This window comes from Blastomyces dermatitidis (assembly GCF_000003525.1).
Source record: "Blastomyces dermatitidis ER-3 genomic scaffold supercont1.3, whole genome shotgun sequence".
Lineage (NCBI taxonomy): Eukaryota > Fungi > Ascomycota > Eurotiomycetes > Onygenales > Ajellomycetaceae > Blastomyces > Blastomyces dermatitidis.
The window spans coordinates 5,509,876-5,524,521 of record NW_025544776.1 but is presented as its reverse complement, the minus strand read 5'-3'; the positions used below and the strand labels follow the sequence as shown (position 1 = coordinate 5,524,521).

Here is a 14,646-nt window from a genome sequence, read left to right as displayed (position 1 = left end):
GAACCTCAAATGTAGCCAATCAATAGCTTTTGTTTTCTGCTGAGAAAAAAGAAATGAGACATCGGGCCAAACCAAAACATCTTACTCCTCCCATCATTCTTGAGTCTTTTTCCTTCAAAGTGAGTACCTTGCTTTATGTGCTAAGAAGTGTAGTCTCGCTGAACAGTTAACATATCTTTCTCTCCTTGGAATGTCCTCTCCCTTCTTGAACCTAGATGGAACTCCTCTCTGTGATCCCGTTCTTGGCCACGGCGGAACAGGAGTCGTCGTTCGACGAGGTGACATCGCCGTCAAGCTGCCATTGAGGTATATTGGTGATAACGACGATGATACCCAAGCGAACTGTCTTGTCATCAAACATGAAGAAGATGTGTATCGACGGCTACAGGATTGTGATGGTGTTGTGCGTTGCTTCGGCTTCCCTGGATATTGCATTCAAATGGAGTTGATGGAAAATGGAGATCTTGCTACATATCTGAAGAGACAACGCCCGGTGCAGTCCCTTCAGCTCTCATGGTTTCGGCAAATGGCTCATACACTTGTTCACATACACAACCGTTGTGTTATAGTGGCAGATATTGCTACAAAAAATTTCGTTCTCAACGCCGACCTCTCCATTAAATCCTGTGACTTCACTGAGTCCTCTATTCTGCCCCTTGGTTCTGACATGGAGCGCGCCGACGACCATGGTTACTCAATTTACACGGACATTGGCCAATTGGGTGCTGTGATATATGAGGTTATAACCGGGCAGCATTGCGAATTTGATCTGTTTAGGGATCAGCCATCGGGGCCTGCCTGCGCAGCCTGGCCGCGGCGGGAGATTCTCCCTTCCACCAAGAATGTTTGGCTTGGTTCAATCATTGAAAAGTGTTGGACTAAAGGTGCATTCCAGAATGCGACAAGTCTACTGGCTGCACTAGAGTTAGTCTCTCTAGATTGTCCACCCGAACATGAAAAGAGGATACATGAACATTTAGGGTTCCATGTCAACATGTTTGAGATACGGCCCCATCTCTCGCTTCCACAGGCGAGGATGCTTGACAAATATTTATCACATGAGAAATTAAATCAGACTCAGCAACTGAACTGGGCGCGGGAAGCTGCTGCTGCTGTCTCATATGCACATTCAAAGCATGTCCTTATTGGTGGTTTTGCCGCACGAAGTTTCCTAATTGCAGATAGGCAAACACTCAAATTATGCCACTTTGCAAACTCTCGCATCGTTCCTAAATATCTAAATATTGACAAAATCAATGAGGACGGTCTATCAGTCAAGTATGACATAGCCTGTTTCGGTTCCCTAATCTACAACATTGTTACAGGAAGGAAGTTCGAAGTTCCCATCTGTCAACTATCCAATTCTAGTGTGCAGGGTTGTGGTGAGGATGCAGCAGTTTCTGAAACTAGGGACTACACAATTCCACGACAAATAGATAAAGGCATACATGGAGAGCTTCCTAACACAGTGGGCGTATTCATGGGCAATGTAATCCGGGACTGTTGGGATCAGGACGGGTATCGGAGGATGGAAGATGTCTGTAGCGCACTCTCTGAGCTCTCAGACCGCGATCTCTCGGGTTTAGTCTTAAGAACTATGGCAGGAAGCAACTCCGTACACTGCTCTTTGCAATCTATGTTGACGGTGAAGAGCCGGTTTTGCCCTCATTTATTTCATCTTTGTTTCGTCCCTGTGGTTGCAGTTGTGGCTGTCTCGCTGATATTTCTTGTCCTACATTGAGCTTTCTACAAAGCAGCCAGGCCTGACTTATGAGAAGCCGGACAGAGATTTGAGATACAGGACAGAATGGGAGTCTAGTCAGCTTTATTGTATTGCTACTGTCTAATCATATGCTCAGGTGAAAGTTTGTTATTCGACCCTGGTTTCTTCTCGCTTAATAAATTACCATTAGAGATGAAGAAAAACGAGTCAGCTCCTCTTTCACTGTTGAAGCAGCTGAGGCTCATCATGTATTAATTTAATTCTATAATATGCTATGGATGGTTGCTAAGTGACAATCTAGCTGTCGGCGCCCCGGATCAGACCCCACTGAGCAGAGATACTGTGAGTGCCAAAACTTCGCTGACTTCCCGCAGCCAGCATGAAGCATGTTTAGCACCCTTTTGCGTCCAACATTAACGCCATAGGCGGGATCGAGGCCCCGTTGGAACTATGGTGTAGTCACGATGATTGGCTTGCACTTTCTCTTCCACTTCCATGTGTCAGTCATCGGCGATGCTCCCCTTTCCCGGAGTTTTGAGGACCATCGCTGCTGCAGGGCGTTTAATTTTCGGTGTGGAAACTGCTGCTTGATCTCCCACCAACGCCAGCCGCGCGTCTTCAGATCCTTTAGTCGCTCATCTTCACCCTGGGTCCACCGAGATCTCTTCTTGTCCAGCTCCGCGGTCCCTGGATCCTTGTCCACACTTTCGGTGTCGACCTCAGCTACCTCACCATCCATGGCACGCTCGGCGTCCGTTGAAGGATTCCTACGGAGGTCGAGGAGCCTTTGAGCAAAGGCAGACACCAGCGCGGAAATGTCCTCTGGGGATAACAGCCGCGGGCTAAAAGTATGCTCGGAGCCGCCGGCGGGTGCCACCGGCGGGTGCCACCGGACCGCAGCGTGTGCACCATTCGTGATCCACGCGTGTGGAGCTTATAGAGTGCTCCGTGGCAGCCACTGATCGCCCGCTGCGAGGCGCCCGCTTGACCTCTTGATGATGCCCAACGGCTCGCGCACCCCGAGATCGAGATTGTGGTCGACATGATGTGGTAGCGGCTGACCGTGAGGAAATCTTGCGCCGCTTTGATTGCTGCTTCACTGAATCACCGCCGTCGCTACTCGCGGTGTAATCTCCGTCCGAATCATCAGAGGGATCAGTCGTGCCGGTTATGTCCCACTTCCCCCAGTTGTCATCTGTAGGCTGTGTGGGGCTACCGGGAAGATGACGGTCCTCAATCAAAATTTTACGCTTTGATTTTGACCGGGTGTTCCGTTGGTGGGTCCCGGGGTCATGCTGTGCACTTTCGTTCCCCTTGATTTTTTCCGGGTCTTCTCGATGGCAATGGGAGATGGATGGAATCACAACCGCGACCATAGACTCCATAGACTCCATTGACCCGACATCGGATCGGCGGTACCGTCCCGTGAAGGGAGATTGGCATTGCCCAGTGTTGCAGGCGTAGGCGTCAGCGTCAGTCTTGCCCTTATGTTGATCCAGTTTCACAGAGTGAGCCACCAACATGGCAGAAGTAGAATCTGCATTCTCATCTGAGGATGCGGAGCCCCACTGTGCTGTAGTGCTACTCTTAGTACTGATGTCTGTTTCTACAAACATGTGTGAGGAACATAGGCCTGTAATTAAAGGAATGCGGTGCAGACTCACCTTGGCTGCCATGTGGGGATTCTTGATTGAGTGTTTCATCTTGCTCCCTATTCAACTCCAACAAGTGAGGTTGCTCCTCTGATGCCGACAGAGGATTCGATTTACCGTTTCTGGTGAGTGGTTCCGCCAACGAAGCGGATTGGGTCGTAATGGAGCCCAGGAACAACTCCAGACTAGGTGAGGCTTCATTCGTCTTCTCCTGGCATCGATCCTCATTCCTCTTGTGAAAATCTGGAAGGAGATCTGGATTAGAGATGCAAGAAGCCCAGAACGTTCGACGCCCTTGGAAGAGAAGAAGGGACAACGAAGAAACCAATAAGCCTACCTATGGGATCATGTCTTGCATCGTACGGGTGCGGCCGCGAATCTAGAGTGATGATGTCGCCACAAGAAGTGATGTCAGTGGTCAAGTCCACAAAGCTCTTGCTGTCGAGGCCTTCGGCAATTCCATTCTCTATAAAGGCCTTATCGAAATCGTTCAGCACAATAGCCTGTGCCAGATCTTGGCCGTTGCGGCCGCCTTGAAGTGGGGCGCACGGTGGGACACTGGAAGGGGGACGGCTGGGTAGGGGATGTGGTTTCAGTGATACAGGGTGCATGGGCTGAGTCTGGAGAGATACAGATGTAGAGTATGGAGGGGGGTTGGCGACATTAGGACGGCCAGGTAGGCAGAAGGGGAAGAGGGAGAGGGGATGGAGAGGCCTGGGGGGTTTGAGAGGGAGTGTTGTGGGTGTAGAGCATGGAGGGCGAAAGTGATCGGGATGGGCTTGAAAGGTTTTACGTTCTGGCTGAGAGGGGGTATAGTTGATGAACTCCATGGGGGCCAAATGATATTCACCTGCTCTGAAATGGTCTCACGGGCTGTTTGGTTCAATCTCGCTGGTGAGGTTCACAATTTTGCGGGAGGAAGAAGGCCATCTATATAGCAGGTTCAGAAGTGCGGCACTCACTGGCTCAATGCAGAGCAAGATGGCTTGAGCTTCACTGTGCCAAAGGAGCGGGTGCCATTTTCTGACCCAAACCAGCGCATGGCATGAGCTAAGCCGACCAAGAACCGTCTCCCCAACCACATTCGAAAAGCACGGCGAGCCCATCTTAGCAGCCTCTCACACTGCGAACGGCATATGTAACTCCCTAATGCAACCTGAGCAAGAAGAAGGCAGCGCCAGGATGATCATAATCTATTAAGAAACCCCAAATGATGCCTAGATTGGCTACAACAATCCATTTCACTGCAGATATAGGAACATGACTAAATTACATGTGAGTTCTGTGGTGAGGATAACCAGCAGGGGTCGATGTTGCAAGGCATACCAGCCGATACCATCCAGCTTGCGCAGCCCGCTAACACCTCATCATCCAAGCTTAAGCTTCGCCTCCAGCAAGGAAATTGAATATGTCGTCGCCCTTGCAGGGGATAAGGGATGCAGGTGGCGGTGAGCCGGCCCACCGTTTGTCAAGAGGAGGAGGGATACAGGCGTCAGGGTTCGGCGATCGCCGATGAAGAGGGGGGAACAAGGGAAGGCTGACATTGGAAAGGAAAACGAGGTAGAAAGTGCGTGCACAAGAGAGGGAAAGGGGAGCATCTTATATAGTTGCGATGGGTGACGTCGATAACGGGCCACAGGCCACAGCAGCAAGAGCAAGCGCGCGCCATCCCCGAACAGGCGGCGCCAAACCGAAATCGGACATGCCAGACCCCGAACATGCAAATCGAAATTCTCCTTATAAGTGATTTTGTTATAATAATAATTATCATGTCATTTCAACAGATATATAACAGTTTGAAAATTCTGCTATAGTTCTATTTTTACATATCAAATATCAATGAAAAATGAATTTTAATGAGTTTTAAATTGATTACTTCTGCAGCAGTAAATTTTATTAACTATTATCTATGATATGATTACTATTATATTATCTCTCAGATTATATCATCACAGTTATTCATTATAATTCTTGATCTTTAATAATATTTACAGATCTCTGAATGCTGTATGACTACATTGAATACATCAGTAGATATCACAACTTGTTCTAGTATATAGTATATATAGTATAGATTGTTTGATATATTTGATGAGTTATACAGAGTTATATATAGAATCTACTGAACAGAAGACCTTATCTGACCAGGTTAGTATGTATAACCCTGGCCAGAGCTGTCCAGGGCTGTACAAGCTGGCACTGTATAGACTTATACAGCCCTGGACGGGGTCACCCTAACTAACTACATGTACGAGGCCAGCCGAGGTTGCGCGTTTAGCGCATCGAAATTAGCCGAATCGACGACGACAGCTTACTGTTAACCGGCTTCAACATCCCAAAGCCGAAGCCGAACGAGCTGGCGAGGGTATTCAACATGCGACCAGGACAAATGCTGATAAGAAGAAACGTCGAATGACGGGTTTATCCAGACCTGGAAAATATAGGACATGGTCACATAGCGACAGCACAGCCAAGTGCCATATTCCGCTTTTTGTCACTGTTCACCCACTTCAAGGGATACATACATACAGGATACCATGTCTGCGCCTGCGACAACAACACCTCCTCCGGCCGCGAGATTTGTCCTCTTGGACTTTCCTGCCCCTCATGTTCTTCTTGTTACTATCAACCTTGAGAAGCAAATGAACTCTCTGCCAGTCGACGCAGTGTGGGAGATGCATCGAGTTTGGACATGGTTCGACAATGAGCCTGAGATGTAAGTTGGCAGCTATATGTCTGGAGCAACGCGCGATTCAAATGCATTGAGTATGGCCTGCGAAGCTCCATTTGATTCTATCTATTAAAGCTCTACTCTATAATAGGCGCGTGGGAATTGTCACCGGGGCGGGTAAGAAGGCTTTCTCGGCCGGGATGGATCTGAAAGGTATAGTCATAAAATCTGTTTCCAATTTACCTCATCTCATGCCTTCATCTCATCCCTTGCACCGCCCAGAGATACAAAATTTAGACTTATCCGTATGTCTACAAGGATTATAGAGCGGCAATCGTTGTCAGCATCTGATTTTGATTCCGCTGCACGGTTAAACGCATACCCCTCCACTGGTTTTGCCGGACTCACTCGACGAACGGGTAGAAAACCAATAATAGCGGCTTGCAACGGGCATGCGCATGGTGGAGGTTTTGAAATCGTCCTCAACAGCGACATCGTGATCGCGTCAGAGAACGCGGATTTCCGACTCCCGGATGTATTGCGCGGAACAGCAGCGATGGCTGGTGCGTTTCCACGGCTGTGCAGAACGTTTGGCCTTCAAAGAGCCATGTGGCTCGGTTTGACGGCGCATACCTTGACGGCACAAGAAGGTCTGCAATGGGGCCTTGTCCAAAAGATTGTACCCATTGATGACCTGATTAGGGAGGCGGTGGATGTTGCGAAACTCATTGCTAGCATGAGCCCTGATAGTGTCGTTGTCACTAGGGCCGGTATACGGCAGGCATGGGAAACAAGCAGCGTGGAACACGCAACATTCTTGACGGGAGAGACCTACGCGGCGAAGCTGATGTCTGGAGAAAATGCGCGGGAAGGAATGCTTGCATTTAAAGAGAAGAGGCTCCCGAAATGGCTGCCATCGAAGCTGTAACTAGAGTTCTTTTTCAAAACTAAGTAAAGTCTCGTGTATACATTTAGTTACCATTTTTAATTATACTAGAAATAATGCGCTCAGCACTTAGAGGCGTGGTTATTCTTTTCCTTGCAGCTGGATATTCGGTATTCCGGGACATATAATATTCTATTTATATTTTAACATGAGATTTATTTCCAGTAGATTTTTTACCTGTCTGACGTATCTCAAAGCAAATAATTCACACTCTCGGCTCGCCCGCATCGGATCTCGGCCACAGCTAGGATTGACTCCGCAATTCGACCTTGGACCACAGCCACGGCAAAAAAAGAAACATCGGCTTTCAATACCTAGGTAGCTGTAAATAAGTTGGGTAGTTAGCTAGACCGTCAATAACCAGATGTTCCTCGCTTTCCAATTTTCCCAGAATACCTAACGGTTACTCGCCATATAATATAGTATCAGGAGAAGAATCCAAGATTTCCGTTAACTACATACAATACACTCAACTATCTATCCAACAAACCAGTTTCCTTGCCTTTTGTATTATTCTTTAATAAATACAAATGGCATCCGCCCTCCTCGGATCCACTGCGCCCTACGCAGAGCCGTTCTGGCACTCTCGCGACACCTCCCCATACTACAATGAGTCTCACAGGAATCTCCGCCTATTCGTCCGCGACTACGTTGAGAACCATTTAAGGCCCTATGCAGACGAGTATGAAAAGCAAGGCTTTATTCCGCCAGAGGTAAGATTTCATGAAATAATAGAAACTTATACTGGGATTCCTGATTTTGCCCCTGCATTTATAAAATACTCTTTGGCACGGCTCACTGGAAGGCACCATCTAAAATATCTACTATGTAGGCGCTTAAACTCTACGTAGAAAAGGGGTTCACGATCATCAAGCCTACCAAGAGGGAGTATATGGGTGGGCTGTCCCTGCCCGCTGGCATTGAGCCGGAGGAGTGGGATATATTTCATAACCTCGTGGTGGCGGATGAGTTGAATAGGTTGGTCTCATTTATTATGCTTTGTATTGCTTATTTCAAAACTTTGCCTGACGAACAATTACTGACGAACGCTATGTTGTGAAACTAGAGTTGGCTATACCGGCGTACTTTGGGGTCTTTTTGGCGGAAATAATATTGGGTGCCCTCCAATTCTGGATTTCGGAAACGAGGCACAAAAGCTCGAGTATTTGCCCAAAATTTCTCGCGGAGAGATACGGTTCTGCTTGGGCATTACTGAGCCGGATGGTATGCATACGATTCATCGATAATCTGCATAGTTTATGGGAGTTTGCTAACATAAATATTTCTAGCGGGATCCGACGTCGCTAACATTAGAACCACAGCCATACGGAGGGGGAACAAGTACATCGTCAACGGAGCCAAAAAATGGATCACCAACGGGATATGGGCCGATTATTGCACGGCTGCGGTCAGGACAGGCGGAGAGGGGCGCAGGGGCATTTCTCTCCTGATCATCCCGTTAGCAGCCAAGGGCGTGACGAGGAGAATAATGGAGAACTCCGGCGTTAACGCCAGTGGCTCGACCTTCATTGAATTCGACGACGTGGAAGTCCCAGTGGAAAACCTCATCGGGACTGAAAATGATGGATTCAGGTATATCATGTCGAGTAAGTCGCTCTCCTACACACGTCTCTTTGACCACTTTTCCTCCTGTCCTATCCATCTTTCAATTTCCATTCCAACCCGAAACTAAATTATTACCCAGACTTCAATCCCGAACGTCTCGGTCTAGCCATCTCCTGCATCCGCCTCTCGCGTGTCTGCGTCGAGGATGCCTACAACTACGCCACAAACCGCGAGACATTCGGCCAGCCATTAATCACGAACCAAATAATCCGCGCAAAATTCAGCAAATTAGGCCGCCTTATCGAGCCCTGCCAGGCCTTCCTGGAGCAACTGGCGTACACCATCCACGTGGCCACCAAGAACGGCCAGGAGGTTAATGTCGGTGGCATGACTGCACTGCTCAAAGTGATGTCCACGCGCTGCCTGGAGAAAGTGTGTCGCGAGGCGCAGCAAGTCCTGGGCGGCGCGGGGTATAATAAGAGCGGGCGGGGGGCACGAATCGAGCAGATTAGTCGTGATGTTAGGGTTTATGTGGTCGGGGGCGGGAGTGAGGAGATTCTGAGCGATTTGGCGGTTAGGGAGGAAATAAAAAGTTTGTATCATGCGCAGCGCACGGCGAAGAAGGAAGGGGCGAAGATCTGATTGGAGGAGATGTGGGGGATGGTGATGGTGTGGTTGTAGCTCAAGGAAATTCGGTCATTGTCTAAATCGCTTGGGAATGGTACAGAAAAACGCCTGTAAATCGAGCTAGTATATACACAACATATGATAAGGTAGAAATATGGTAGTATAGTATAGGATAAGACATGCAAAGCTCCGTTCAAAATACCGAACGCCAAATAGGAAAAGCCATTGTGGACCTGTTACCTCTGGCCCAGAGAGCATAACAGTCACAGTTATCGTATCAGTCAAAAGAACTTCAAAAAAGGTGGAAAACGCCCGACTTGGTAGGCCGGGGCCTTGGAAATATTTTAAGACGTCGTTGGGTATGTGTGTAAGTCATATAGATCCGATCATTGACCGAAGGCATGAAGCTCCCCCATCCGCTTGCTGTCTTATCTGAAAATTCTCCCAATCATTCCCGAAGCAAAGTTACTCGCAATGCCACCGGACAAGGCACTGCTTGCGAAATTGGACGCTTGGCTGAACCGATCACACCGTGAAAACGCCACCGTATTCGTGATAGTAAGGATAAGCGCAATTGCTACACGAACAAACAAAAAAACAGAAGTTTAGCTCTCTTTCCCCTTTTTTGAACATGGCACCAACTTGAGATAGATATAAAAGGAAAAGACAAAACATACCAACTAAACTTAACCAGATGATACTCTGCAATCTTATAATGGCAAGGATCGCAAGACCAATCCATAGCGCCGGAGTAGCGTAAAGACTGAGCCAGAAGAACCGTTTATCGGTAGCATTGATCGTCCGCGTGTTTGGGTCTGAACTTTCGAAGACCCAGTGAGAATCACCGTCGGTGGTGTTGACTTCGTTCCACCAGCGGAGTCCGACGAGGCGGCGGCCGGCAATGTTTTTCAGGTAGTAGAAGTCGGCGGAGAGAAGGAGGAGTGTTAGGATGAAGACAAGAATGCTGATGGGTGTTTATGTTAGTCTTGGAACGGGGATGGCTGATTTGGGTCCCGGGTTGAGGGGAACATGAACGCAGACGAACAAGTTATTGATGAATAAAAGGCCAAATAGGTACATTAATAGGCTTCCTATTAAATTAATGGACTGTAAGCAAGTATCTAGCTTCGTAGGCTGTAAAGCTATTCATGTATACGAACCGATGCGGAAGCCTAGGAAGACCAACAAGGTGACGGGATGCGCGCTGAGGCGCCAGTTGAGCTCCCCAGACGAACGTTGGTCCATGGCCAAAGATATATATATCTCGTTGAAGTATCACTACTGCGACTGGTTTACATCGAATATTCGTTGATGTGGTTGAGAGCTCTGTTGGAACTGGAAATGAAGCAATGTTGTCTGTCTTGGGCGCGTGTAATAGCCGCGGGCGGTAAGAGACAGCAGAATCAAGCTTAGCTCACACTTCCTCTAGAGTATTGACACATTATGAGATTAAAAATATTTTATACGTGATATGCTCCCCTTGAGTTTCTGAGTGCTGAAGTTGGAAATTGTGCATTCCTGAGTTCAGTGCTACATATAGGATCATATTAGCCAGAGGCCTAATTAATTGAACCTCAAGTTTTGATGAGTGTTTAACTCAGGCATGACAGAGTTCTCTGAAAGATGCTAAAAGAGTGGGGCTGGCTTTGTGCCGGGCCTTGTAAAAGGCCCGGCGTGACGCCCGAAACATTGGGTGACACTCAGGGGACCTTTAGCACGCCACTCCTACAATTATAAGCGGACTATGCTTAAAGAAACTTTACACCTTTGCAAAAAGCTATCTCTCTAATATTAAATACGACTTTGCGTGTTCTTCTTCTCGATATATATTCAACTTATATCTATGACACCGTGACGGTGCGCAATGCCACTCATGCTCAACAAAACCCCGAAGCTAAGCTCTAGACACTATCAGACTCGGAAAAAATATCACAGGCACGCGCCTAATAGAGGTGGGTACATATATGGATCGCGTTCAGTATCTCAGGCTCAGATACCCTCCCAGCCCCAACCCCCCCTTGCTTTGTTCGTTTCTCCACGTGCGACCCCATCAGCATTCGTGATCCGGTGTCGGTGCCAATTTGGGGGGGATTGGCATTCGATGATCTAAATACAGATATCGCAATAGTAACTGCATCCAGCATTCGGAGTGGTTGAAACAAGCGCAGTCTCGTATGTACCGAAAGTATGGATGAGCGAACGATCCGGAACGCGGAGTGACGACAGTGTAATTCCCCCAAAGCACCCCTTCTTCTATAGGCGAAACCGGTAGTTAAAAGGAATAAAAAGACAAAAACAAATCACAAATCACTCTTCCTTCTGAACAGAATCTTTTCTCTTTAATAACTGGATCTTGCCCATGGTGAGGACTAGGCCGGAGTTAGCAGTCGCTGAATTCTCGTCACTCGTAGCCTGGTTGTTTTTACCACCTTCCGTAGACGGACCCCCTTCCCCATTGGATTTGGCTGAGAGCGCGTTCCGGTCATAGCTCGTCGGATCGATCCCCAAGACCCCTCCAACATATCCACCACGCTCGCCGGGGACACTGAACTCACGAAAAACATATCGCCATTCATTTAACCAGGCTTTGACCGCCTTGCCCACTTTGTCCTTGCCATTTTTACTGTGGTGGCCAGTGCCAGTGATGGCGTAGAGAACTCGCCGGCCAAGCTTCGCGTGCTCGAGAAGGATATTCTCTAGATATTCAATTGCCTCGCCGGGATGCAGGCCGTGAAGGTCGACATACAGTTCGTCATCAGTGGTGTTCTCCAGATGTTTGTTTCGTTCTTCATAAAGGTGCCGAGCAGCCTCACGATGTGCACGACGCATAGCCTCGTTTTCAGCTTGTCCTCGGAGAGACAGAGCTTTGGCTGCACGAGCGTCGTTCCGATTCCAAGCTTGTGCGGCGCTGCGACAATTTAATATTTTTGTTAGGTTTTGCGAGTTGAAACCTAGAGAATCCAAGACATACCTTTGCAAAAACTTATTCCGCACGTTGCCATGAGTAATGGCATCATGGCGATGTTTCAGATACTGTTGATTTGCACGGTGTCCAGTTTCAAGCCAGGGAATATGTTTAGGAGTAGGGATTGCTTGCGCTGCGGCACTATTTTCGCGACTGGTAGTAGAGGTACGATTAGATTTCGGGGTACCCTTTCGATGACCCGGCGCTGGAGATGGAGACAAGCGAACAACATCAGCGAGCGATGAAGGGTTGTTTTCTTTGTGCCCAGAATGATCGCGGTGGTGTCCATGGCCGCGCTTCCCATGGTGTTTCTTTCCTGTCCCTTTTACCGCGGACAGAGTGGGGAAAGCTTCGGGGTCGTCGACTGATGGAGCTGCAGGGGTTAGTTCACGATGCTGATGCCGACTTGTTGGTCGCGAGTGCGGGCGGCTTGCTTGACCCAAGGCGCTATTTTTGTTCCTAAAATTTGGGGAAGGTGTACCATGGTATTGGCCTACATGTTTGTTGCGCTGGTAAGGGTTGGGATTGGACCAGGTTTCTATATTCGAAGGTTGTAGAGCGGGAAAAGAATCGTAATTATCCTGCAATTGGTATGCTTGTTGTTGTTGAGTGTTTTCAATAAAACCGCCCATGTTAGCCCCATTGTGGCCACTTATCGACAGCGCTCCAACCAGACCCGAGGGGTCGTGAGAGAAAGGGCAGCCATCACCAGCAAGACAGCTACCCTGCAGCCAGTACCTATTGTCGCATTAGAAATCAACATGTTGTAGAGCGCTGGGAGCAACACTCACTTGCAAACATGGCTGGTCAAATCATGGCTGAATCGACAGTCAGCCCTGAGGCACTGTCCTGTCGATAACCAGTATTTGCAGACTACAGGGCTTCGTGCTTGGCCAGAGGGTGTGACGGGGCGCATTTGGTCCATGGCCATGGATTTTCCCACCAATATTCTGGCCTCAGTGGTGGCAACCGCATTTTCGTTTTCTTGACTCGTGAGTGCAGCGATTGTAGCGCCCAGATCATATCCATTGGCCTCGAGAGCTTGCTCAATTTCTTCATTAGTCCTGCGATCCCCCAGAACGGACCTGAGAATATCATAGGGGCTCATATCAGGCGGCGCAGCCCACTCTGGGGCAGCCCCGCTGAGGCCAGCTGAGGAAGTAGCACTCCTGGCATCATCATTTACCAGCCAATCCACATTATCACTACCGAAGTCGCCGTATATTTCGGGCCCAGAAGTATAATCCGAAAATTCGTAGGTACTGAGGCTTGGGCTGTGGGGGATAGGCTGGGCCAGGGCAAGCCGTGGGGATGGGCGAGGTGATGTAAAAGGGGAGGCGGTTAGCGACCGGGGTGCCCGGGGAAAGCCTCCGCGTGGAACAGGGAAACCTGGGGGACCCGCGGGGCTCGTTCCAGAATTTGAAGGGGGTGAGAGAGGAGTAGATGCGCGCGGGATCTGCCAAGGGGCAGGCGAGGCGCGGCGGATAACTGTATGACGGAGAGGGGGGGAGGTGTCAGGCTTGGTGGAGCTACGATGACGCCACAGAACATCCAATATCGCGTTCTCTAGAGAGCTGCCTAACAAGGCGGCTTTCTGGCGCAGGAGATGTTCAAGCTTTTCAACCTTTTCTTCCTCTTCGACAGAGCCATCTTCGAGAATTGGCAGACAAATCTCGTATATTTCCTCAGGAACCATTGTTGCTCAGCCGCGGGGGCGGAGGGGGGCGAGAGGATGGGTTGATAGTTCGGGGGGGTGGGGTTCTTATAGGTCAAGCGCAGCGTTGAGGACACTGGCGCAGGCGCAAAGGATAGGGTTCCCCGACGATAAAGAATGTGACAAGGCCTGTCAGCAAGAGTGAAGATGGGACATGGTTTCTGTACGAAATGGCCCTGACAGTGATGACGCGGAAACTTGGGATGGTGGTGGCTGATGAAGTGGTGGTTGCGTCGTAGAGACGTGCTTACATGGCACCTACAACAATGCAGGGAGAGAGGGAAGGCAACGGGGCAATTAAGGAGAATGGAAGAAGCAGAATAGCGCAACAAACAGAATATATATCTATAAACCAATGAACAGCAGCATTATAGGAGAATGAGGGTAGCAGTGATGGTAAAGGTGGTGGTAAATGGCGTGGTGGTGGAGGAAGTTGAAGCTGGGGGAACGCGTGGAGTTTGGAAGTTGGGGCGTGACCCTAAGCAGTTGAGAGCCAACATAACTAAAACTTCCTCAATGCTTGAGCCAACTGCACACAGAAATACAGAGCACCGAAGCAAAGTATTTTTATATACATGGCAGCATGAGATGAATAGGCTCATGTACTGCATGTTTAGATCTACAGTTTCCACACAGCTCCTCAATCCTCACCCTCACTTAGACATAGATAATTCCCTGAATCTTCATTGAGATCCTGACGTAGGGTATAAGTGTAGTGTAGCTAACAATCATTGAAAGGCTTATGGGAAGCTAGCAGGTTTAGTTCAGACTCAGATTCAAGC

At 48.8% G+C, this 14,646-nt stretch overlaps 6 protein-coding genes across 7 annotated transcripts; 3 read left to right on the top strand and 3 right to left on the bottom strand.

The window, feature by feature from the left end:
* Positions 1–2: 2 nt before the first annotated feature.
* Positions 3–5,236, top strand: BDCG_03345 (serine/threonine protein kinase). Its single transcript, XM_045418945.1, has one exon. It carries the CDS (start codon positions 191–193, stop codon positions 1,739–1,741), a length of 1,551 nt encoding a protein of 516 aa, XP_045275403.1. The 5' UTR covers positions 3–190; the 3' UTR covers positions 1,742–5,236.
* BDCG_03344 lies at positions 1,806–5,002 on the bottom strand. Of its 2 annotated transcripts, XM_045418944.1 has the most exons (4): positions 4,702–4,994; positions 3,713–4,639; positions 3,388–3,618; positions 1,806–3,329 (listed from the first exon to the last, which is right to left on the bottom strand). In XM_045418944.1, the coding sequence occupies exons 2-4, from the start codon at positions 4,203–4,205 to the stop codon at positions 2,566–2,568; spliced, it is 1,488 nt and encodes a 495-aa protein (XP_045280404.1). In that variant the 5' UTR covers positions 4,206–4,639; positions 4,702–4,994; the 3' UTR covers positions 1,806–2,565. The 2 variants fall into 2 exon arrangements, with proteins under 2 accessions (XP_045280404.1, XP_045280403.1); XM_045418943.1 differs by having other exon boundaries at positions 3,713–5,002.
* A 190-nt stretch (positions 5,237–5,426) lies between the features above and the next one.
* On the top strand, positions 5,427–7,155 carry BDCG_03343 (enoyl-CoA hydratase/isomerase). Its single transcript, XM_045418942.1, has 3 exons — positions 5,427–6,091; positions 6,198–6,259; positions 6,373–7,155. Exons 1-3 carry the CDS (start codon positions 5,913–5,915, stop codon positions 6,972–6,974), a joined length of 843 nt encoding a protein of 280 aa, XP_045275402.1. The 5' UTR covers positions 5,427–5,912; the 3' UTR covers positions 6,975–7,155.
* A 70-nt stretch (positions 7,156–7,225) lies between these two features.
* BDCG_03342 (acyl-CoA dehydrogenase) lies at positions 7,226–9,481 on the top strand. Its single transcript, XM_045418941.1, has 5 exons — positions 7,226–7,705; positions 7,825–7,970; positions 8,059–8,216; positions 8,282–8,599; positions 8,698–9,481. The coding sequence occupies exons 1-5, from the start codon at positions 7,523–7,525 to the stop codon at positions 9,198–9,200; spliced, it is 1,308 nt and encodes a 435-aa protein (XP_045275401.1). The 5' UTR covers positions 7,226–7,522; the 3' UTR covers positions 9,201–9,481.
* On the bottom strand, positions 7,530–10,755 carry BDCG_03341 (golgi apparatus membrane protein TVP23). Its single transcript, XM_045418940.1, has 4 exons — positions 10,346–10,755; positions 10,231–10,276; positions 9,863–10,149; positions 7,530–9,762 (listed from the first exon to the last, which is right to left on the bottom strand). The coding sequence occupies exons 1-4, from the start codon at positions 10,428–10,430 to the stop codon at positions 9,614–9,616; spliced, it is 567 nt and encodes a 188-aa protein (XP_045275400.1). The 5' UTR covers positions 10,431–10,755; the 3' UTR covers positions 7,530–9,613.
* Positions 10,756–10,782: 27 nt separating this feature from the next.
* Positions 10,783–14,621, bottom strand: BDCG_03340 (CCCH zinc finger and SMR domain-containing protein). The gene is made up of 3 exons (XM_045418939.1): positions 12,942–14,621; positions 12,157–12,888; positions 10,783–12,093 (listed from the first exon to the last, which is right to left on the bottom strand). The coding sequence occupies exons 1-3, from the start codon at positions 13,844–13,846 to the stop codon at positions 11,493–11,495; spliced, it is 2,238 nt and encodes a 745-aa protein (XP_045275399.1). The 5' UTR covers positions 13,847–14,621; the 3' UTR covers positions 10,783–11,492.
* Positions 14,622–14,646: the final 25 nt, after the last annotated feature.